This window comes from Lindgomyces ingoldianus (assembly GCF_010093535.1).
Source record: "Lindgomyces ingoldianus strain ATCC 200398 unplaced genomic scaffold BDR25scaffold_6, whole genome shotgun sequence".
In the NCBI taxonomy this organism is placed as follows: domain Eukaryota; kingdom Fungi; phylum Ascomycota; class Dothideomycetes; order Pleosporales; family Lindgomycetaceae; genus Lindgomyces; species Lindgomyces ingoldianus.
The window spans coordinates 2,092,285-2,111,749 of NW_022985167.1; the positions used below are offsets into that span (position 1 = coordinate 2,092,285).

Below are 19,465 nucleotides of genomic sequence, written 5' to 3' on the forward strand. Positions count from 1 at the left end.
AAGTTCTACCTACTCGTCGTAAAATACGAGTGCCCTCACTTCAATACTCTGCCGATCCGCCCATTCCTCCCCCTCCCTCTCCGGATCCTTAAACGCACAATGCGGCGCCCTTCTCACCATTCCCTCCACCTCACTACTGTCAAAACACTTAATCAGTAACACATCCTCAGGCCCCTGCTCATTTTTGAAGAACCACTCATGCTTATCGCTTGGTAATATCGTCCAAGTCTCATTCCGATTTAGTGGTGGAGGTTGCTTTGTATAAACCACCTCGGCACTTACCAAATCCGACTCCGGGATCGAATGCGCAGCGGCGACACCGAGCGGGTCTTTGAAGATTGTGGAAACAGGACGCCAGAGGTTGATGATTTGCCATCGGTGCTTCATGCGCGTCTTGACTTCTTCATCTGGAAGATGCTTGCGGAGGATAAGTTCGGCACCGTGGTAAGATTGATCGATATGAACACGGTGGAGGGGACCTTTCTTCGTGGCATTGCCGGTTCCGAGAGAGTGCCAGTGGGTTGGGCCACGACGGACGAGGTGTCCAAAAATATGGACGGAGGTTGCGCCCGTGCTGTGGGGCATCAGAACAGATTACCCTGTTCCATTTTCGATGGAAACAGATGGACTTGAGATAAGATATTTATGTAAAGATTGTGCGCAAGAATGAAGGGAGTGAGTACGTACGCGCTCTTATAAATCTGCTCACACTCGCGATAGTACAGCGAAATAATCGCATCATCGTCTTCAAATCCTTTCTCCTTGCTTTCATGTCGCACAAACTCGAAACCGTGGCTGTCTAAGCGATATTTGTCTTCTTCGCCAGAGACGTCTCGCACAACCACTGGTGTAGGAATTGTAGGTCGCTCGTTTATCACGGTATCCCTGTTCAAGTCGTCACTTATAGACTAAACCATACGGAGAGAAATCACTCTACCCCCCAACGAAGACTGGAGTGGGAAGCGAGCCATCTCCCGGGTCGCGGTAGTAGTTTAGGGTTGTGGAAACATCGCGACGTTTTGGACGTGGCGGAGAAGCTAAGGGGAGAGAAAGCGCACTGGGTTCTCGAGGAAAGATTTCGGTAGTCATAGTGGGGCCAATTTAGTGGATCGGGGTCCTTTTGGAGAGAGGATCTGCTGGATTATTGCGGGAAACCTTAAAGATTGCGAGGCTAATGGAAATTATCATGAGTTTGATATCTTGTTCGAGTGGAAATTGTCGTTACTGAAACTGGCTTCAACCTGAATGCGGTTGCAACACCATCCTACCCGGAAGCGAAGTCGCAGCACCCCACCTTCGCATCCAGAAAAGCACCGTTAGCACAGGCACGTGATTTATAACTACACGAGAAGGGCCTTCTCTATCATATTTTGAGCTTACAACCCAGGAGCGGGTCGGCTACTCTCCTAGCTAGCGGTGGTAATAAGTACGCTCCCTTAGTTATAGTACGCTCCGTTTGAATTCGTTTGCGATAACGGAATCTTGCGCGTGCTGCTGACTGCATGCTGTGGAGCGTCTTAGAAACTGTCTCAGCTACCCTAATACAGCTCCTAACATCTGCTTCAGCCTGCAGCTGTGGTCACACGGCCATGGATTCTGCCTTCCGGTGAACGTCTCACACCCCAATCACATTGGTGAGGGCGTTGCAGCACAGTTTAGGTAGTAGAGTTTATTCGTAGCTAATAATTTAGGTCTGCAAACATTACTTTGCTGGTATTCTCCCTCTAGGATGAACATTAGATCCGTGTGTGGCGATATTGCAGATTCATCGAGACGAGAAAATGCAATATACCGACCTCGATCCGAATAAGAACCAAATCAGGCTCCTGCATCTCGAACCATCATTTCAGAAGAATAATGCTATCATTTGCAGTTTAAGTCTGGTATATTTTGACGGCGCAACTAACTCATACGAAGCATTATCATATGGGGTCATCGAATGCATCAGGGGGAAATCCAGCTTCAAGGACATCCTATGGCAGTCACAGAGAATCTCTACCTTGCTCTTCAGAACCTACGCTCCACCAAAGAATACCGAACATTGTGGATTGATGCACTTTGCATAAACCAATCCCAGCAAGAGGAGCGTGAGAAACGAGTGCCTCTCATGAGCTCCATCTATAAAAAGGCCCGGAGTGTAGTGATATGGCTTGGGGAGTCGTGGAAAAATTCCGAACTCGCAATAGAATACATGAGGAAACTTGGAGAGAACCAGAACCTGCACATCAATCCTAAGCTAACCCCCAGTGCCGAAGTCAAGGGGAAGAGCATGAATTCGGGAGAAATCCAAGATGCTTTGAAGAAGTTCTTCGGTTTCCCATGGTGGTCTCGCGCCTGGACTGTTCAAGAGTGGGTTTTGGCCCAAGAATCGATGTTTCAGTGCGGAAATTACGTCCTTGATGGCCAGTTAGCTAGACGGAGTGTACGTCATTTTTTCCACCACCAACATGGATGTTGCTCGAAGCTCGACGATCCGGCTCAACTCAGCTTATTCCATTCTTTAATCGTGATGGAGAGCCTAGAGTATGTTCGACTGCTTCTTAATGAAATATCTTTCCCCTATATCCTCAGCCAGTTCCGTCTCCGACAGGCAAAGGATATGCGTGACAAGGTATATGGCATGCTAGGCCTGGCTACCGGCGAATGCGAACGTCTTGTTGAACCGAAATACTCACCATATACGGTTGAAGAGCTCTTCGAAGCCAGCGCTCTAGCTGTGGTCGAGCGCAAAAAGTTGGAGGTCCTCAGCCACATCCCCCCATTCGAACAGCCAAACTTGAACTTGCCTTCTTTTGTTCCTGACTGGACCAGTTCATGTGAGAAGGATAAAACTTACACGCGGTGGCTAAATTGGCTGGGTCGCCTCCGCCTCTACAATTCATGCGGAAGCAAAGCTGCTGATATGAAAATAATTGCTCCTGGAAGGATTGCTCTTAGGGCAATCGTACTGGATGAAATCGAAGCTACGGGGTCTGTATTTGACTCCCTTCCGTTTCGTACGGGGCCCCTTTGAACGAAATGTATGATCTTGCAAGGATTAACTCTAACGGAGAGGAGATCTACTGTAACACAACTATCTCGAGAAAGTTAGCATTCTGGATCACCGTGTGCGGAAGTATGGAGGACTTCCTAGACCCAAATCGAGACAGTCGGCCCTTTTTTCGGCACATTCCCATTCCAACGGATCTTTCACGGTTCGAAAATGGCAAGAATGGTTTCTGACACGGGTGGAGGCACGTCTTGATGATGATATTAGGTCCGTTCAACGGCCTTTGAGCATAGTCACGAAAGGACGCAAATTTGCAGTCATTAAAGGTGGGTACATAGGATTTTGCCCCATTTGATGTCAGGAAGGTGATGTTATTACGGTTGTCTTGGGCAGCTCTGTCCCACTCGTGTTGCGGCGTCATCGGACTACTGGGGTTGCTGGGGAGTCAGAGCTAGAAGAAGGATATACTTTCATAGGTGATTCGTACATCCACGGCATTATGGACGGTGAAGCTCTAGAATTAAGTGGAAAGGCTGCCACTTCTTTGGACTATCTGGTGTTAAGCTGATTAAATAGAGGGAAGCATACATATCAAGCCACTTCACAGGCATGCTAGGATAGAGTCTATTTTGATAGGGCTTTGATTTTGCTTTCATTGTAGATACAGAGTCAGAGCCAATGTAGAACGGGTCGAGCTGTGTAAGGATGCTTATAAGTGAGGGTACAGTAATGAAATGGATTTGACGCCCGATATAGCCACCAGTTGCAGGGAGGTGGCAGGCCCGCACCGGCCGTAGGGTTGTGAGCTCGAGTTATGATGGAGAATTATTTTCTTGAACCTACAAATCATGTTCCTATGATAATGGCAACTTTACTAAATTCGTAAAGCGGGGTGAAGCCGGTTTTGCTAGTGATTGGTGTGTACGACTACAGAAGGAACAGGGTGCAAGTAGATGGAGGGCGTGCAGGGTATAGGAACTATTACTAACATCTCTATTGCTCTTGTTATTATGTCTATATAGGCCTTAACAGGCTCTCTCTTAATTTCTGTTATAATTATTTTTAAAAAGACCTTACCTTTTTTAACTTAAGTTGCAACCTTAGGGAGCTTGTCTTAGAAGCTATGTAAGAGATATACACGCTTAAATTTGTGTAAAATAATCCTAAGAATAAGACATAGAGAAAGAAGTAGTAGGGGAGAAGAGAATGCAGATGCTCTAGAATAGGAAGATGGTGGTGGCGTAAAGTAGGACAGACCAAGTGTCCAGATAGGTGGCAGCTCTACTGAAAAGCAGCGCGTAGGCAGGTGCGATTATTTTAGCGACTTGCTGGAGTCCCTCCAATAAACCCGATCGTAAATAAATTCAGATATTTGGCTCTCACACTCTCTGCCTAGGCTACTATGGTCCTTCGGAGTGGAGTCTTGGCGGGATGGCTATTCGCGACATCGTTAAGTTAGAGAGGCATATGAACCTCTAAACTTCAAACCTAGTATTCTTCGCAACTCTCCTGACGATTGGATCAATGCCAGCCGTTCTCCGTCCTTCATCCTCCACTCTCCTCGGATCACGTGCTCAACGTTTTAGTCCGCAGTTCGTACTCTTCCCTTTCCTTCCTGGCGCTCTCTCTACCCTTCCTCATTGCCAGAAATGCGATACCTCCGATGATGGCCAAACCCCCGATTATCGAACCGACCGCAATCCCTGCCCTTGCCCCTATAGAGAGGCTGCCGGACGAAGTTCCTCGAACAGGAGAGGCGGTGGTCGGTGCCGCATTTGTTGGCGCGGCAGATATTGACGAGGGCGTGTTACTGGGCGCCGGCTCGTTGAAGCCGTCACTTGTGACGTTGAAACATGGCACCGCAAGCGTGAAGTCCTTCGCTTCGACAAAGGTCTGAAGAACAACAAATCAGCATGATAAAGCACGCAGATATCTTGATCGAAATTGGGTTATACCCACAACGTCAGCACATGCGAAGAACGACTGGTTCTTCCCGTCATTTTCGCCCTCGAACTCCGACCAATACTCCAGCTGGATTGTCGCATTAGTGCCAGCCGTTTTGCCCTCGAGCTGGTTCAGCCTATAACACTGGTGGCCCGGTGCGACCTCCGAAACGTTATTGACAACCTGATCACTGAACTCTGCCTGTGTAGTTGGGTCTGGAAATCCGCTTAGCGCGTGCACCTTCGACTCGACAGATTGAGATTCCATACCATTCGAGAACGCAACCCTCACTGCTACCTCCCAAGAGTCGTCGGCAATAGTGAGAGCCACTGCGCCTTGAGAAAGAGGAAATATTGTTCGGTTTGTCACTCCAGCTGGACTGCCACATGGCCCGGCGTTATCGTACGTAGCATTCCAAACTCGGTCATCAGGCCAAAGAAAAGCAACCGGACCCATAGACTTCCCTTCCTCACCTTCACCATGCTTAGGTGTATCATCCGCCAGCGCCAGCTGGACAAAGAGTTCAATGCAAAGGGCAGAAACAAGGCGCATCTTCATCACTTCAAGCACGAGAGTTGGCTAGGTGGGGTCGACATATGGCGCAGGCTGCTGTTATGTAATTTTATTCGTCTTGGCTTCCACCTAGAAATCTCTGGTGTGGCCCGTTGCGTGTGCTGTGAGAGGTAGTGGTGTCGGGCCTTGGGCAGATTAGTGACGTCGCCAAGATGGTTTAATATTGAGAACTCCACCCGCGCGAATAGCATGCAAAAACTAGTTCCAATGGAAGGGTTCTTAGACACACGCCAACGGCAACTGCGCACTACCGCGAAGACTGTCAGCACATTTCAATCGTTAGCGCATTCCCATTGGAACGTTGAACATCTGCTTCGGCGTTCTGACAGGGAATTAAGTTATCTGATTGCGCTAATGCTGCACCTAAGCAACCGCCGAGCCATCCCACCCAATACGCGGCCACTGTCGCATGCCAATTCTCTCTCGTGCATCTAATCTTATCATATGATCAGATAAAGCCCGTATCTCCGATTCTGGCCTGGTTGTTTGATATCCGTATCATTCCACTTCTGTGCTTTACACCCTATCTGAGAATATTGGATCGCGTAACATACCCGGGAGGCGTAATGTAGCACGTTGAATGCCCGATGCCGGCATTCCTTTCTTCGTACTTTCCGTTTGCACTACTTTAGGCTGCACAGCTCGCTCCTGGAGCTACAAAACCCCGGTTTCTGCACTCTGGTAGGGTATAAACTCTCCCTATATTTACACTAATTGTTCCTCTGTCTTAAATCTCAACTGTAGAAATGGTGTTCATCTCCCTCACCGGCGCCTTTTTCGCGATCGCCTTCGTCGCAGCTAGGGAAGTGGTTGAGGTACATGAGCTCGCTGTAATGCTGATACGACAGGAGCCCGGAACTCCAGCCTACAATTGCCACGATAACTGCGGTACGGAACCTCCAACTGTCTTCATCTCCCGGCTAATTCCCGCCTGTAGGACAAGCGATCACGCTCTCCAAAGCCAATGCTAATGTTTGCGAGAACGAAGCATTCCTCAGTGACTACAAAAACTGTCTCCAATGCTCTGGCCCTGACAATGAGGACATATGGAAAATGTATGGAAACACCTTGAGTAAAGTTGGAGCGAGTTGTGATCTTTCTACAACTCCCCTCTCCGGGAAGCAGCCCGATGTCGGACCGGCGATAGCAGCTAGCAGTCAAAGTAGCTCTGGAGCTGCCCCATCAGCCACATCTTCAATTGCTATAACGACCGGGACGAAAGCACTTGCCTCGAGCACCATAGGCAGCTCGAGCACTCAAGCTCCAAACGGAACATTTGCGGCAACACCGACAACTGTATGTCCAATAACCTGTTCATGGCCAGCAATCCGAGTAGCGCTAATTATTTGCCTGTGCTAGACCTCTATTATTCAACAATCCACAAACGGCGCCTCCAATATGGCTTTCGCAAACCCCGCTGGTCTTTTTGGATGGGTAGTGATGGAGCTCATGTATGGCCTTGGGAACTGATGAGTAGAGCTTATAAAAGCCGTCCCACTCGTGTCGAGCCGTGCAGGCTCAGCCGCTTCGCTTAATGCTCAAAATGTTATATAGTGAAGTGTTTAATGTGCACACGTGGTTTGCGTATTAGCGGGCGTTATCTAACCTCGTCGATGCGCTACTTCTTCTATGTTGCGCAGGAATACATGAACACTTCTCATTCACGGAGTTCTCGCAGAAACAGGCAACGGGTTGAGGAGTTGACAATCAAATCATTGCTATCCATTTATGATTTGAGGATCCGGTCAAAATCCTCTCGATGCGTCAGAAAATCTTTCCTTCAAACCATCAAAACCAAAACAACCATGCCAATTGCGGCACCCATACTAACGCGCTCCGCCAGTGCGCCGCCTGTAGACTTAGTCGCAGTAGTGGTAGTCGATGAGGCCTTTAGAGTCGAGGAAGGCGTTGTTGTCGTTGAGCTTGGTATTGACATATTTGTACCATTCGCCATCATTGGCTCCATTGTCACACCATTATTCGGGTATGCTGAGCACTGAGCCATCGGATCCAGAGGACACTTGTCATTCTGACAAATACTATTGAGTGTAGGCCCCATCTCCGGAATGACTATGGCTGGCGGGCTACACCGGTATCCAAACAGCTTCTGCAGAGCCATGGCAACGGCATTGACATCGTCAGAGCTCACACCAAAGGAACTCGCTGCAAGCCCGACTTGCGTGATGAAGTACCCGAGTTCGGAAGGGTCTAGGTCCATGAAGGCGTGCACCGAGGCCATATTATCGCCGGAGTATTTCGGGAATCCCATCATGCTGTAACCCGAGCAGCCGAGAAGCTTGCCGAAGAATTGATAGAGATGGGTCAAGAGGAAACTTAAACCATACGTTAACAGGATATAATTCCTAAGAGGGGAGTAAGACGTACTATTGTTGCGAATTCATGCCATTGGCAGGTTTGTTCATCATCAATGGGGCTGCTCCGCCATCGTCGAGGAAGTTGACAGCCACGCCCGACATTCCTCCATCATTACTAGACTTTAAGGAACCGTCGAAGTATTGAAGCAGATTAACCTCCTCGCCCTTGTAAATCCCCTTGGCTAGAATACCAGGGACCGCGTTCTTGTTTGGTTGAGTATAATTGCCAATGACGACCGTGTTCACAAGAAGTGTTAAGAGCGTGTACTGGTTTGTCGCGTTGTTTTCCATGAGCAATGCCGTTGTATACTTGTCACACAGGGACATGTTCTGGGCGACTGCTGAGCTGACTACGCCAAGAAGGGCGAGGGAAACGAAGAAGAGCATGTTGGTGGATATTGAAGTGGAAGAGAGGGCTGGGCAACTTGAAGATCTCTGGGCATGTGGAAAAGAGAAGAAAGAGCAGGTATGGAAGTGGCCCAACTGTTCGCTTCTTATGGATTATTGACAGCTCTCCTTTTCCACCTCCGTTCGGATGCCTTTCGTCCATCTTGCACAGCCCAACCCGCTAAACATCATCTACCCACGACCACAACAGCAGCTGTCTCTCAAGCGCCCAGACTTACGCACCTCCTAGATCGTACTCAGCCTCTATCAATTGATCCAGTGTCGTCTTCCATCCCAAAACGGAATATCGAGACTTCAACGAGCTGATCTCCGGAAACGTTTCCTCCCGTCGAAACATCGTACGAATCAGAAGAAGCCTTTATGTCATGCCTCACAGTAACGTTCAATCAAGCGTCGGGTTCCCAGATGCCGGGGTTGACAGAAAAGAAACTTGGTGGCCCGGATGGTATAGCTTCCGGGCATTGTCGCTTCTGCATGCAGTTAAGCGAATAGGTCGTCAACGCCTCAATTGTCGATGTGGCGGGTCACGGCTAGGATAATGAGCGAGAATTTAAGGTTGAAGATATGCTTCCCTATTTTAGGGAAGTGTGGACCTGGATCGATTCGTACTAGGATAGGAACTCTCGCTTATTTGCCCCGGATGTGCAATTTGCGCGCGCAACAAGGCTACGCCCTGGTGTCAGCAGCGAATGGTCGCAAAGACCATATGTCATATCGCCACCTAAAGTGGAACGTGGCAGCGGTATTTTAGGATAGAGATTTCCATCTGGTTTGCTTTATTTTTGGTTCTAGCAAGAGGGTCAATTGGTCAATTGGTCATCATGTACACCCTACCGTTCGAACAACCCTCCACCCAACCCCGGCAATCCATACGTCTTTCAACTCGACCGCATCGAGGGTGACCTGTTCGCAACTCTACCGCATCACCAGCTACCTCTGGCTCTCTTCGGCGTTCTAAATGTAGTCTCTACGGTATCCTCCCCGCTTCATCATCTTTCACTCGCCAATTGGCGTCAAAACACCCTAGTAGACCCTCGCCCGCTCTGTACCTCCCTCAACCCTCCAGGCCTTGGTGTGCATTTTCGCTCCTCCCACCCGACAATCTCCGACCAAGGCACCTTCGTTGTGAGTGCCTGTGTCGGCCCAGAGCTCCATCCATGACCGAAACCCGTGTAGCTCGCACCAAAATTTTACCCGCTGCGCTTCGGTAATATCACCGCCCACTTGCTACAATGGAGCTAATGCTTATGGTTTGCGAGGAGTTGGTGAGGTTGAGGAGAATAGCAAGGGCATTTTCATCTTGGGGGCGAGGTGTGTGATCTGGTTGTCGCGAAAGAGATTCACTTCCGCGCCCCATAGAAGGTGTTGTATGAGGCCTTCAGTCGCATTGCTGCGTCGCTACGTTCGTGAGCTTTTATGAGAATCTTCGTGTCATTTGTCCATGACCGCACTAACGAAGTGAACAAAGTCAGGGCTGGTAGTCCAGCGCATTCAACGCCCTGTTGTATCCACCTCCACCTTGCCGACCCCAGCCGTTTGGTTGTGCAGACCTACCTCATTATCCAGGGCTTCAATAATGAACTCCAAATCTCGATTTATGGCTTCCCAATGCGTATCCAACCATATCTCATTCCCGGTGAAGATGGCATAGTAATGCACAGCTAGTAAACCCCATGTGAAATAAGTATCACTCATGTTCCTTACCCTGAAATTTTCCGTGGCTAGTCCTGCAAATGGAACTATTCCCGTACTATTATTTTGATAGAATAACATCTCAAGCGGATTTTCGAAAGCGGTCAACCCCGACGGCCGAGAGCAGAATTCGATCCCTGAACCCCAGAACCTCTCCGCCAAACAGTGGGATCCCGCTTCGTACCACCGAGAAGAAACGGAGTAGCGACACCGAGAGAAGCATTGTACGCCCAGTCAGGCTGTACCTGTGGTGGAAATCGACAAGTGTCTTGCGATGCGATGTTCGTTTGAACGGTATAAGCCCCATCATTCCATGTTCGAATGAGCAGGTTGTCATCTGGAGTCTAAAAGTATCCAGAGTAATCCCACAAATTCGACATATCGGGCGCAAAACAAATCTCGCAAGACATATTCCATACCTTTGCGTTTATTTGAGTGCGTTGATGGGCATGAATCGGAAGCCACATCTAAATCGTTCACTTGGCATGCGGCAGAATGTCGAATTTTCAAGAATGCTGACGTTGAGCGCCGTATTGTAGTCTTGGCTTGGTACGGCTCCGGCGTCATGAGATATAGATCGCCTGAAGGATGAAGATTCAGCGAATGCGAGAGACAGCAATGGTGAGCCCGTGTCGGTTTTGATGCTGAAGCTAACCACGCCACTTACTTCGGCACTGAAGTCCAAGCTGATCTGCCGGCTGGGTTGCGTGGACGAGAAGCATCCCTCAGTATCTGAAGTCACAACAACATCTCGGGATACTGCGTCGTTTGAGTCAGCTTATTGTTTTGAGACAACGGACTATAAATAAACTACTCCCAAGGACGACCGGCGAAGGCGAGTCAAAAGGCAGCAAGAGGAACAATCATTCTCTTACAGAACAGATCGGGGATAAATCATGCAGTCGAGAGCGGAAGGAATCGATAGGTGTGGTCTATTTTGACGATGACTGACCCAGTTCCTAGAGTTCGGAGGGAATTGTGCTGAAGCAAGTTGGGGTCCGAGAGACCGTTTAGCGTTGCCGACGTTCCACTTGGGGTACGGACCACCCCTCATATCGATATTCGCACCGATCATGGATGACACGTTTATGCAATTTTGCAATGGCGATCTTTATGTGGGGGTAGCTCTATTCCCCTACTCATGATTTGGAGTTGTAATTGAATGATTTTAAACTCGACAAGTACGTAGAAATTCGGCACCGTACAAATTAGTATGTAGCTGCGTCGCAGGAGTACAAAGGAACGGGATGCCTGCCTCCGCCCTTTCACCTTCGCCCTCCGCCCTTCTCGCTCCGCCTCCTACCCCTACTCCTTGGGAGGCCTTCCTCAGCCTTACAAAGAATTATTTGGCTCTTTCTATGAGTACACTCTAAATAGGGCGAATGGGGGTCCCTTATAAGAGGGAGCTGGGAATCCGCTGTGAGCACCTTTTACATGAACTGGTCAGAGCCGTTCTAGTGCTAGAGCTCTGATGACACTTGTCTCTCACAATGGCCTCTCAGATCGAAAGAAACACTATTTATCTCACCGAGGAAGAAGCGGAGCGCATCCGGAACACCGTCAAAAATCGACTAAAGAAATGTTCCGAACTTGTAGGTCATGCTCGGGAACCAAGAGACTTGAAAGCCGCAATCAGCCGAGCAACTGGTGCGTCTCTAATGGCAGATATGGGAGGTGCACCGGACCCGGAGATGACGCGGACGAAAGGTTGGGGAGGTACGTTGCCAGTTGTTGCTGTAGGGCAGCCGTACCCGCCATGCATCATCGCCCTCCAAGACTTACAACCGGTGACACTTGGAGATCTCCAAATGGAGACTCATCATCGTGGCCGTCGGCTCACTGTCAAGCGTGCGAGTCCGGTAGTCACTCTTGCCGCCAGGTCATGGACAATGGTGAAAGACGAAGTGGGAGATGAGATGGAGCGCTTAGAGGTGTGTCTGCACAAGTCAAGGCACGACGAGGACGTACTAGAATCGGCATCCGTTTTCGTAATCAAGGAGCCCTATTTCACTCTCACCGATCAAGGAGAAGCTACCATTCGGATCGACCATCCTTCAGATCTAATTGTCTGTAGGGATGAGATAATTGCCAATAGTATGTCTGACTTGGGCAAATGAAGTACATGGTCGTGCTGAGGACGCAACAGCAGCAGAGAAAGTCGCGAGTACGTGTAAAGACAGGGGCAATGCCGCGCTGAAACAACAAGATCTTTGGCTAGCTCACGCAAAATATACTGAAGGCCTAAAGGTCGCTCGGCAAGAGATTGTGTCCAATACCAATCCCGACCTGGCCCGAGATATCTCTCGCAATCGCGCTCACGTCAATCTCATTCTGAATCAACTTGATGAAGCAAAGACTGATGCGAAAGCCTCCCTTACTGGCAGACAAGACCAGCGATCTAAGGATCTCGACAGCAAAGCCTATTTCCGTGCCGGTTGCGCTGCATACAATCTCGGCGAATATCAGGAGGCTAAGGGCTTCTTTGAAGAGCAACAGAAGCTTACGCCTGGCGACAAAGACGCAAGTACCAATCTGCGAAAGATTAGGATGCGCCTCCATGAGCAAGAGACAGGAATATATGATTGGGAGAAAATTAGGGATGGCCTGTCTCGAGCACGTCCGCGGGTTGATGCCGCAAGTTTCATCAACAACACCAATGTCAGAGATAGCCCAGGACGAGGCCGTGGCCTATTTGCATCCCGCGATATACCTGCGGAGGGGATAATCATGTGTGAAAAAGCTTTCTGCGTAGTTTGGGGCCATGAAAGCGAGGCTTTGACGGCGATGACATACGACCTGCGCGACGACAGAATCAGAGTGTCCCCGGTTGGCTTGAGCAAGTCGACAGTACAGAAGCTTCTCAGCAATTCTTCTCAGATCGAAAGAGTCATGGATCTCTACGGAGATTATCAAGGAGACGGCAAAAATGTGTCCTGGACTGAAGATGGCCCCGTCGTCGATACCTTTCGAGTCCATGACATCATATCTCGTAACACCTTTGGTCCAGGCAGCCAGTATGGCGAAGAAGGCGCAACGAACGCGAGTACCGGCCTCTGGATCTGGTCCGCTTACATTAATCACTCTTGCATTGCCAATGCTAAGAAAGAATGCATTGGCGACCTAATGGTGCTCCGCGCCATTCGACCCATCGCCGCCGGCGAAGAGATTTTCCACAGTTACGACGAGTCGAGCGATTATGACGCAAGGCAGACTGCTTTAATGAACACTTGGGGTTTCCAATGTAACTGTACGCGCTGCGATGCGGAAAAGGCCGACGATCCAGCCGTGCGGAAGAAGCGACGAGAGCTGGTGAGCGAGGCAGATGCCTTTGTGAAAAGGGAGAATTGGGCCAATGCAAAGAGACTCACGATCGCCAAAGCTCAGCGCCTTGCGCGGGCTATTAATGATACGTACGATAGCGAGAGATATAAGGGTGTGCCTCGCGTCGCGATACAAAGGATCCAGGAGTGGCTTGCCAAAGCGAGCCCGCATTTTTCGAGTGCGTAATTTAACAGGTTCTTAGAAATGCAAACTTGTTTTCTTATGAAAAAATTATAGAACTTTATTAAACTAATCGTTTCATTTAGTAAGGAAAGCTTATACATCCAAGTCGTAGTTAATTCTCTCTTCACTCGCAAGTTTCGCGCGGAGGCTGCTGTTAACGCACGCAATGGTAATAATTATTTAGCGAACGATAGGCACAAAAAGATAGAAAGGCCTAGGGAACAGCGAGAACGGTCAAAGTATATAGGCACGGCCACCTAACAGCTTTTAAAAGGTTGTGGTTATTCTTATCTATTACAGCACAGCCTAGGTATGATATACGTGAGATCCCTCTTAACTAAAGCGACTATGTTTACTTTTCTAACTGCTAGTAAACAAAGTATGATAATCTCTTACATACTTCTTACTTTCTACTCTCGCCTTATTTGCTTTTAAAGTTCTAAGGATTGTACACTCTTAATTAAAGATACGAATAACTACATTACCTTCTCTTCTAACTAATGATTATAGTTACTGCAACAACGCTAGCCTGCACCCCGCTGTAGCAAGGTAAGATATAGCTAGGTAACTGACCGCAACTGAGAGCGGGTCACTGCAAGAGCGTTATAAGCTGGCATATTCTTAATTTGTGATAAAGGAGTTTGGAGGTGTAGCGAGCATACAGCCTATAATGTGGCGCGGTAAGACTGAGGTTCAGCGGGCCAGGCTTCGGCAAAGGTAAATATACAAGTAACTCGACTAAACTAGCTTATATATTCAGAAGTGGACAAGCACCTTGATCACGCTAACTGAGAGGACGGCCGACCCTCCCTGACCATGACCTTGTGCGGTGACGATTTCTGTAAGAAGTTCTAGAGCGCTGAGTTGGTGATTGGAGGCGGGCAGGCCTACAGAGCTAGGGTCGGCTCGTGTGCTAGGGCTCTGCACAGCCACAGGCTGAGCCCTTGACGACGACCTAAGTAAATGACATGAGAGACGTCGGATCGTATCACACTAGCCTAGATGAATGATTATTTTCATTGAAGGTACTAATACGCGTGGTGACCTTGTGTGAATCTTCGTGCGATAGCAGCCACAGCGCTGATAGTAGCTTTGAAACACTCTAGTAACGTTTACAAGCTTAGATAGAACTATTCTATAAGTTTTAATAGCAACAAGAGCGTGATAATGGTTCTATCGCAGAGAAGTCTGTTTTGCCATAAAAGGAGGTCTTTAAAACCAGACGTAGTGAAGGTGCCTTCATGTTCAAGAACACCTATAGCACATGCATAATATGAAAATATGGTACGTACTAAAGTGTGTGCAGAGTTTGAGCGGTGCAAAGTAAAAGTACTTATCATATTTCTCAGCACGAAATTTCTCGCTTCACAGGGACAGACCTTAGATCGCTTATTTTGAGGAAAGCTTCTCCACTAGTCGCGGTGAGGCCTGTCGTGGAATATGACCAATGGGGAAGGGTACCGGGGCCGCGTCGGCCTGTCACGGTTCGGATTATTTACCCTTTGCGATTCCCACGGAGCGCCTCCGGCGTTTCCCCGTCTTAACGCCATGACTGCAGCGCGGCCCACTGCAGTTCTAATGCGGACAGTGAGTATTCTTCACACCACTCAGTGTGTCATAAATCCGACATCTCTACATTATCTGCATGGGGCCAGAAGATATCCCATGTTCGAATGATGGGTGCGTGTGATTGATTGTGGCACAGCAAAGGAAGCGTCTGCCGACATATACTAATCAGCCACCTACCAGCGTGGCGGTATTCAACTTTTATTTAAGGGTCGCTGTTTGGAGGAATCGTCTCGGGAGGATTGAAAACCTTCCCCGGCTCCGCAAAAGGCTGGTTTGAAAGGCATTCAGATGAAGTCTTATTCGGAGCATAATTGTAAGGGAAGGTGTCTGCCTTCAGAGCGTGTTCCCTTTATATCTACCAATAGGCAAAGACGATGTTGTATCTCTCCTTTCGTTGTTGCTTTGCATCCCCGTGCCACACTATCCACCATGCTTTTCTCTTAGTAGTCATCTCTTGGCTACTTCTACTTCCGACGCTACCTGTTGCCGGGGTCTGTTCTGAGTGATAGATCCAAGTTTCAGTCCTAACATTTCCCAGCCTGTTACGACATCCCCTAGCCTTCAGGCCTTCCTCACTGGTGCCCGCCAAGGGATAGCTCTCTGGTCAGGTTTTCAGGCTAACTCCCAAAGCTACTATAATCTGCCCTAAACAGGATTTTAAAAGACTTTGCAGGATAGCCGCCTTAATTGCAATCAATCCGCATCAAAATCCATCATCATTCCAAAATCGGAATGGAATGTCATTATAAACGCTTTAGGGGTGGGTATTATCGCAACAAGGACGACTTAGAATAGCTCAAAAGATATCCATTGGTGAGGTTAATCAAAGTCAAGAATCGTTTCCTTAACATTGGGGAAGTACATTCAATAGCAACACGCGTTCTTCTAAAAGCCGAAATAGGAATACTAACGCTGTGTTTGTGATAGATAGGGAACTTTTCTCGACGTGGTATGTTTCAGCTGACGTTGGGTCTGGGCTTGGAGTCGATAAATCTTGATTCCGGGCGGCCGGGTTCGTCCCAGAATTATCTTCTGCATCTGAGCCGACACGTTAGTTGGAATATAGTTCGATCTCTGAGTTCTAATTGGAGGAGAGCCGATAGAAGAAGAATCGGGAAAGCAAAAGTCCTCTGCCATGCATGGTTGCGTGCCACGCGTGTTGAAAACCTTACATTTTCCGAATATATATATTCTGTCCGTACATAAGTACGGTTGAATTAAGTTGCCTGAAACGTTGGGCTAAGTGTACTTAACAACCCTCTTTCTTCGTACGAAGAGAGAGGGCAGTAGTTAATCACAAGAAGATCTTTACCTGCTCACCCTGTTACAGGCTGTACGCTTAGCGTACAGCTGCCTATCCACCTACCGCGTGCGTAGCCACGCAGGAAAGGGACCCACTACCAGATGCGTAGCCATCTAGAGGAGTGAGCCAACCGACATATTCCTTTTATACTTTACCTGAAGATGTTATCCTGGGGCCGAGTGCATTTTCGCGCGCGAAAGCGCAGAGTGAAATAGAAGTGCGACTAGCTTTATTTCCCGCCTTAAGCCTGGCACAAAATGACCTCTTGATGATGTGCGGTAGAGACCACTGTTCAGCACCTTAATAGAACGGACATCGTATCTTGGGGTTGAGTTTCGCGGCACGATTAGGCCGTATTCTTTGTATCACATCGTTCAAGCGCCGTGTTACATGGCCAAGTCGTTAACTCCAATAACCCGATGAGAGAGGAACGGCTTTGCCGCGTCGCGGATACGATGCTAGGGGTGTGCATCCTTGAGGGGTTTCTTGCAGGTCGAATGTGAGTACGATCCAGCCTGATTCGCTAGATGGACGCGCCTCACGCGTGCATCCTATCCGGAATGAGAACGAACCGACAGCCGACCCAGTGGAGTTTCTGCATGTCCCTTGCTGTGCTGCGTTTGGATGGTCAGTGGTGTCAAACTTATTGACTTCCCACATCCGCAAACAAATCTTCTTGCAGCATGCTCGGACCGTCCGACGGTCGCACAACATCGTATATTTCTCATCCCGCCATTTTGGGCTGTACCCTCGCTTGCCCGAGTGACCACGGCTCTGATTCAAAGGGAAAGGGCCCCACTTGTAAACCTCTTACCAAGCACATTTCTTCAACTTCTCTGCGCTTGCTCTAGTCCCTCATTCTGTCTAACCAAAGTCTGCACTCGATAGCAACACCTCGCCCTATTAGCCTAGCTTGTTAACCATGGCAGAAGTAACGAAGGAAGTCATCGGCGTTAACACTCTGCTTCATGAGCTTGACTTGAGTGAAGATGAGGCTGCAGTATCTATGAAGAAAGGCACCGGTGCCGACAGGCAAAACATGTGGAGGATGGGTAAAGTTCAAGAGTTACGAGTAAGACCATCTCATGTTGCAGCTATAATTGCTAATTCGAAACAGCGCAACTTTCGATTCGTGTCCATTTTCGGGTTCTCCATGATTCTCATGGCATGCTGGGAGATTGTTTTGAGGTATTTGCGCTACTGAAAGCGCTACTCTGGATGCTTTTGTAATTGACCAGTGTCTAGCACTTCAGGAATTGGACTTACTAACGGTGGTACGGGAGGTCTGATCTGGACGTACCTGTTCAGTTGGATGGGATTCATTTGTGTCACTATTTCGATGGCGGAGATGGGATCCATGGCACCAACTTCGGGAGGCCAATATCACTGGGTTCGTACTTACCCGAATTCCGTGGTAAGACTGGCCCTAAGTGTGCTGCACAGATCAGCGAGTTTGCCCCTGCAAGAGCTCAGAAGTTCTTAAGCTACGTGATCGGTGGGTTCGACTAAAAATATCGTCTAGACTTGGACTCACGTCTCATAGGCTGGTTGTGTACTCTCGGATGGCAGGTCAGCTCTGCTGGAGCGGCGTTCCTCGCGGGCGTCCAGATTCAAGGCCTAATCGTCATCAACAAGCCTGACTACGTCTTCCAGGCTTGGCACGGGACACTACTTGTGATTGCCGTATCGGCTTTCAATGTCACATTCAACACATTTTTCGCGAAGAAACTCCCTTTGATCGAAGCCGTCATTCTGGTCCTTCACATTTGCGGGTTCTTTGCTGTCCTAGCTGTACTGTGGGTCATGGGTCCTATTGCCGACGCAAGCATCGTGTTCACGACCTTCAACAACTTTGGAGGCTGGAGTAGCAAGGGTCTTGCTACTATCGTGGGTGCTATAGGGACTGCAATGCCCCTTATTGGAGCTGACGCTTCAGTCCACTTATCGGAAGAACTTCGCGATGCCTCCAAAACACTTCCTAGGGCTATGATATGGTCGATACTGGTCAACGGCGCCATGGGTTGGATAATTATAATTACCTACTGTTGCGTCCTCGGAAACGTCGAGGATGCCTTAGAGTCCCCGACAAGGCAGCCCTTCCTATACGTATTCCAAAACACAACAAAATCTGCTGTGGGAGCTTCTCTCATGGGCGCAGTGGTCATTTCAATGGCCACCTTTTCTGCAGTTTCTGTCACAGCTACTTCTTCTCGTCAGCTGTTCGCTTTTGCGAGAGACAAGGGCGTCCCCTTCCACGAGACCTTCGCATATGTAAGCCCTTAGGCACACCACCACTGCAACGTCGCTCACACAATTCAGGTACCACCAGAGTGGGATGTTCCTATCAACGCCGTCTGCTTTTCATTCGCAGTTGCATGCCTCCTTTCTCTAATCAACCTCGGTTCTGCCGTTGCATTCAACACTATTGCATCACTGGGCTCTGCTGCTCTCATGTCCTCATATATAGTGTCTATCTCCTGCATGGCCCTAAAGCGAATCCGAGGTGAACCCCTCCTGCCATCGGAATTTAAACTCGGTCGCACTGGTCTCCCAATCAACCTCATATCCCTCGTCTTCCTGATTTTCATATTCTTCTTCTCATTCTGGCCTGGGATGGTTAAGCCGACTGTGGAATTGATGAATTGGAGCAGTATGATGTTTGGAGGAACAATGATTTTTGCCTTGCTCTTTTATTTTTTCCGAGGCAGACATGTCTATGATGGACCGGTCACTTATGTACGGAAATCGGCATAAATCTTGCCCTCTTGTAGTATGCATGTTACAGCGAGATTTCTTTAACTGTAACTTCCTGTCATGGCGCGACGGGTAGAGAGCTAACGTGCCACAATAAACTAAAAAGCACTTTGGGTTCCATATAGAGACTCTTCGGTCTGAGCTAGGTACATTAAGTTTTGCTATGTGCCCTGATACTTATATATCCTTTCTTGAATTCCCAAATCTCTTTCAGGATTCATCTAGTAATACCATCTGATACCTCCTTTTCAGTACTTTAAGCTTTATCCTATACTGTTTTACTACAAATAAAACCAATGTAACGTCACTCCCTGCGTAGCGAGACACCCTGTGGAGAGACAAATAAGGGGTACT

General features: G+C 48.6%; 9 protein-coding genes across 9 annotated transcripts; 4 read left to right on the forward strand and 5 right to left on the reverse strand.

Moving 5' to 3' along the window:
• Positions 1–9: 9 nt before the first annotated feature.
• BDR25DRAFT_384605 (uncharacterized protein) lies at positions 10–1,089 on the reverse strand (the record flags this gene model as incomplete). The annotated part of the gene is made up of 3 exons (XM_033697886.1): positions 10–574; positions 688–885; positions 938–1,089. The coding sequence occupies 3 exons, from the start codon at positions 1,087–1,089 to the stop codon at positions 10–12; spliced, it is 915 nt and encodes a 304-aa protein (XP_033551899.1).
• Positions 1,090–1,924: 835 nt separating this feature from the next.
• Positions 1,925–3,013, forward strand: BDR25DRAFT_214257 (uncharacterized protein; the record flags this gene model as incomplete). The annotated part of the gene is made up of 1 exon (XM_033684785.1): positions 1,925–3,013. A coding segment is annotated over one exon (1,089 nt), but the record flags the coding sequence as incomplete, so codon positions are not given.
• A 1,169-nt stretch (positions 3,014–4,182) lies between these two features.
• BDR25DRAFT_280695 (uncharacterized protein) lies at positions 4,183–5,616 on the reverse strand. Its single transcript, XM_033687837.1, has 3 exons — positions 5,203–5,616; positions 4,949–5,148; positions 4,183–4,882 (listed from the first exon to the last, which is right to left on the reverse strand). Exons 1-3 carry the CDS (start codon positions 5,489–5,491, stop codon positions 4,556–4,558), a joined length of 816 nt encoding a protein of 271 aa, XP_033551901.1. The 5' UTR covers positions 5,492–5,616; the 3' UTR covers positions 4,183–4,555.
• A 561-nt stretch (positions 5,617–6,177) lies between these two features.
• On the forward strand, positions 6,178–7,193 carry BDR25DRAFT_301542 (uncharacterized protein). Its single transcript, XM_033689600.1, has 3 exons — positions 6,178–6,394; positions 6,444–6,802; positions 6,866–7,193. Exons 1-3 carry the CDS (start codon positions 6,253–6,255, stop codon positions 6,974–6,976), a joined length of 612 nt encoding a protein of 203 aa, XP_033551902.1. The 5' UTR covers positions 6,178–6,252; the 3' UTR covers positions 6,977–7,193.
• Positions 7,194–7,286: 93 nt separating this feature from the next.
• On the reverse strand, positions 7,287–8,268 carry BDR25DRAFT_384616 (uncharacterized protein; the record flags this gene model as incomplete). Its single annotated transcript, XM_033697887.1, has 2 exons — positions 7,287–7,839; positions 7,892–8,268. The coding sequence occupies 2 exons, from the start codon at positions 8,266–8,268 to the stop codon at positions 7,287–7,289; spliced, it is 930 nt and encodes a 309-aa protein (XP_033551903.1).
• A 1,639-nt stretch (positions 8,269–9,907) lies between these two features.
• Positions 9,908–11,111, reverse strand: BDR25DRAFT_340650 (uncharacterized protein). Its single transcript, XM_033693529.1, has 4 exons — positions 10,934–11,111; positions 10,649–10,713; positions 10,502–10,562; positions 9,908–10,325 (listed from the first exon to the last, which is right to left on the reverse strand). The coding sequence occupies exons 1-4, from the start codon at positions 11,054–11,056 to the stop codon at positions 10,086–10,088; spliced, it is 489 nt and encodes a 162-aa protein (XP_033551904.1). The 5' UTR covers positions 11,057–11,111; the 3' UTR covers positions 9,908–10,085.
• A 184-nt stretch (positions 11,112–11,295) lies between these two features.
• On the forward strand, positions 11,296–13,488 carry BDR25DRAFT_340651 (SET domain-containing protein; the record flags this gene model as incomplete). The annotated part of the gene is made up of 2 exons (XM_033693530.1): positions 11,296–12,075; positions 12,128–13,488. Exons 1-2 carry the CDS (start codon positions 11,472–11,474, stop codon positions 13,486–13,488), a joined length of 1,965 nt encoding a protein of 654 aa, XP_033551905.1. The 5' UTR covers positions 11,296–11,471.
• A 121-nt stretch (positions 13,489–13,609) lies between these two features.
• Positions 13,610–15,035, reverse strand: BDR25DRAFT_351544 (uncharacterized protein; the record flags this gene model as incomplete). The annotated part of the gene is made up of 9 exons (XM_033694871.1): positions 13,610–13,636; positions 13,675–13,699; positions 14,059–14,150; positions 14,254–14,421; positions 14,454–14,483; positions 14,531–14,585; positions 14,641–14,740; positions 14,778–14,848; positions 14,899–15,035. 9 exons carry the CDS (start codon positions 15,033–15,035, stop codon positions 13,610–13,612), a joined length of 705 nt encoding a protein of 234 aa, XP_033551906.1.
• Positions 15,036–17,182: 2,147 nt separating this feature from the next.
• BDR25DRAFT_301543 (amino acid transporter) lies at positions 17,183–19,203 on the forward strand. The gene is made up of 6 exons (XM_033689601.1): positions 17,183–17,429; positions 17,475–17,545; positions 17,603–17,747; positions 17,801–17,852; positions 17,901–18,628; positions 18,677–19,203. Exons 1-6 carry the CDS (start codon positions 17,280–17,282, stop codon positions 19,109–19,111), a joined length of 1,581 nt encoding a protein of 526 aa, XP_033551907.1. The 5' UTR covers positions 17,183–17,279; the 3' UTR covers positions 19,112–19,203.
• Positions 19,204–19,465: the final 262 nt, after the last annotated feature.

Excerpts from the sequence above, each read along its gene's own strand:
- BDR25DRAFT_280695 (XM_033687837.1), bottom strand. The coding sequence starts at position 5,491 with ATGAAGATGCGCCTTGTTTCTGCCCTTTGCATTGAACTCTTTGTCCAG. Across the intron at positions 5,149-5,202 it reads GAGGGTTGCGTTCTCGAATG|ACCCAACTACACAGGCAGAG; the intron begins GTATGGAATCTC and ends GCGGATTTCCAG. Across the intron at positions 4,883-4,948 it reads TCTTCGCATGTGCTGACGTT|ACCTTTGTCGAAGCGAAGGA; the intron begins GTGGGTATAACC and ends GTTGTTCTTCAG.
- BDR25DRAFT_301542 (XM_033689600.1), top strand. The coding sequence starts at position 6,253 with ATGGTGTTCATCTCCCTCACCGGCGCCTTTTTCGCGATCGCCTTCGTC. Across the intron at positions 6,395-6,443 it reads CAATTGCCACGATAACTGCG|GACAAGCGATCACGCTCTCC; the intron begins GTACGGAACCTC and ends TCCCGCCTGTAG. Across the intron at positions 6,803-6,865 it reads TTGCGGCAACACCGACAACT|ACCTCTATTATTCAACAATC; the intron begins GTATGTCCAATA and ends TGCCTGTGCTAG.
- BDR25DRAFT_340650 (XM_033693529.1), bottom strand. The coding sequence starts at position 11,056 with ATGATCGGTGCGAATATCGATATGAGGGGTGGTCCGTACCCCAAGTGG. Across the intron at positions 10,563-10,648 it reads GCTTGGACTTCAGTGCCGAA|GCGATCTATATCTCATGACG; the intron begins GTAAGTGGCGTG and ends TTCATCCTTCAG. Across the intron at positions 10,326-10,501 it reads ACTACAATACGGCGCTCAAC|ACTCCAGATGACAACCTGCT; the intron begins GTCAGCATTCTT and ends GGATACTTTTAG.
- BDR25DRAFT_301543 (XM_033689601.1), top strand. The coding sequence starts at position 17,280 with ATGGCAGAAGTAACGAAGGAAGTCATCGGCGTTAACACTCTGCTTCAT. Across the intron at positions 17,853-17,900 it reads GTTCTTAAGCTACGTGATCG|GCTGGTTGTGTACTCTCGGA; the intron begins GTGGGTTCGACT and ends CACGTCTCATAG. Across the intron at positions 18,629-18,676 it reads TCCACGAGACCTTCGCATAT|GTACCACCAGAGTGGGATGT; the intron begins GTAAGCCCTTAG and ends CACACAATTCAG.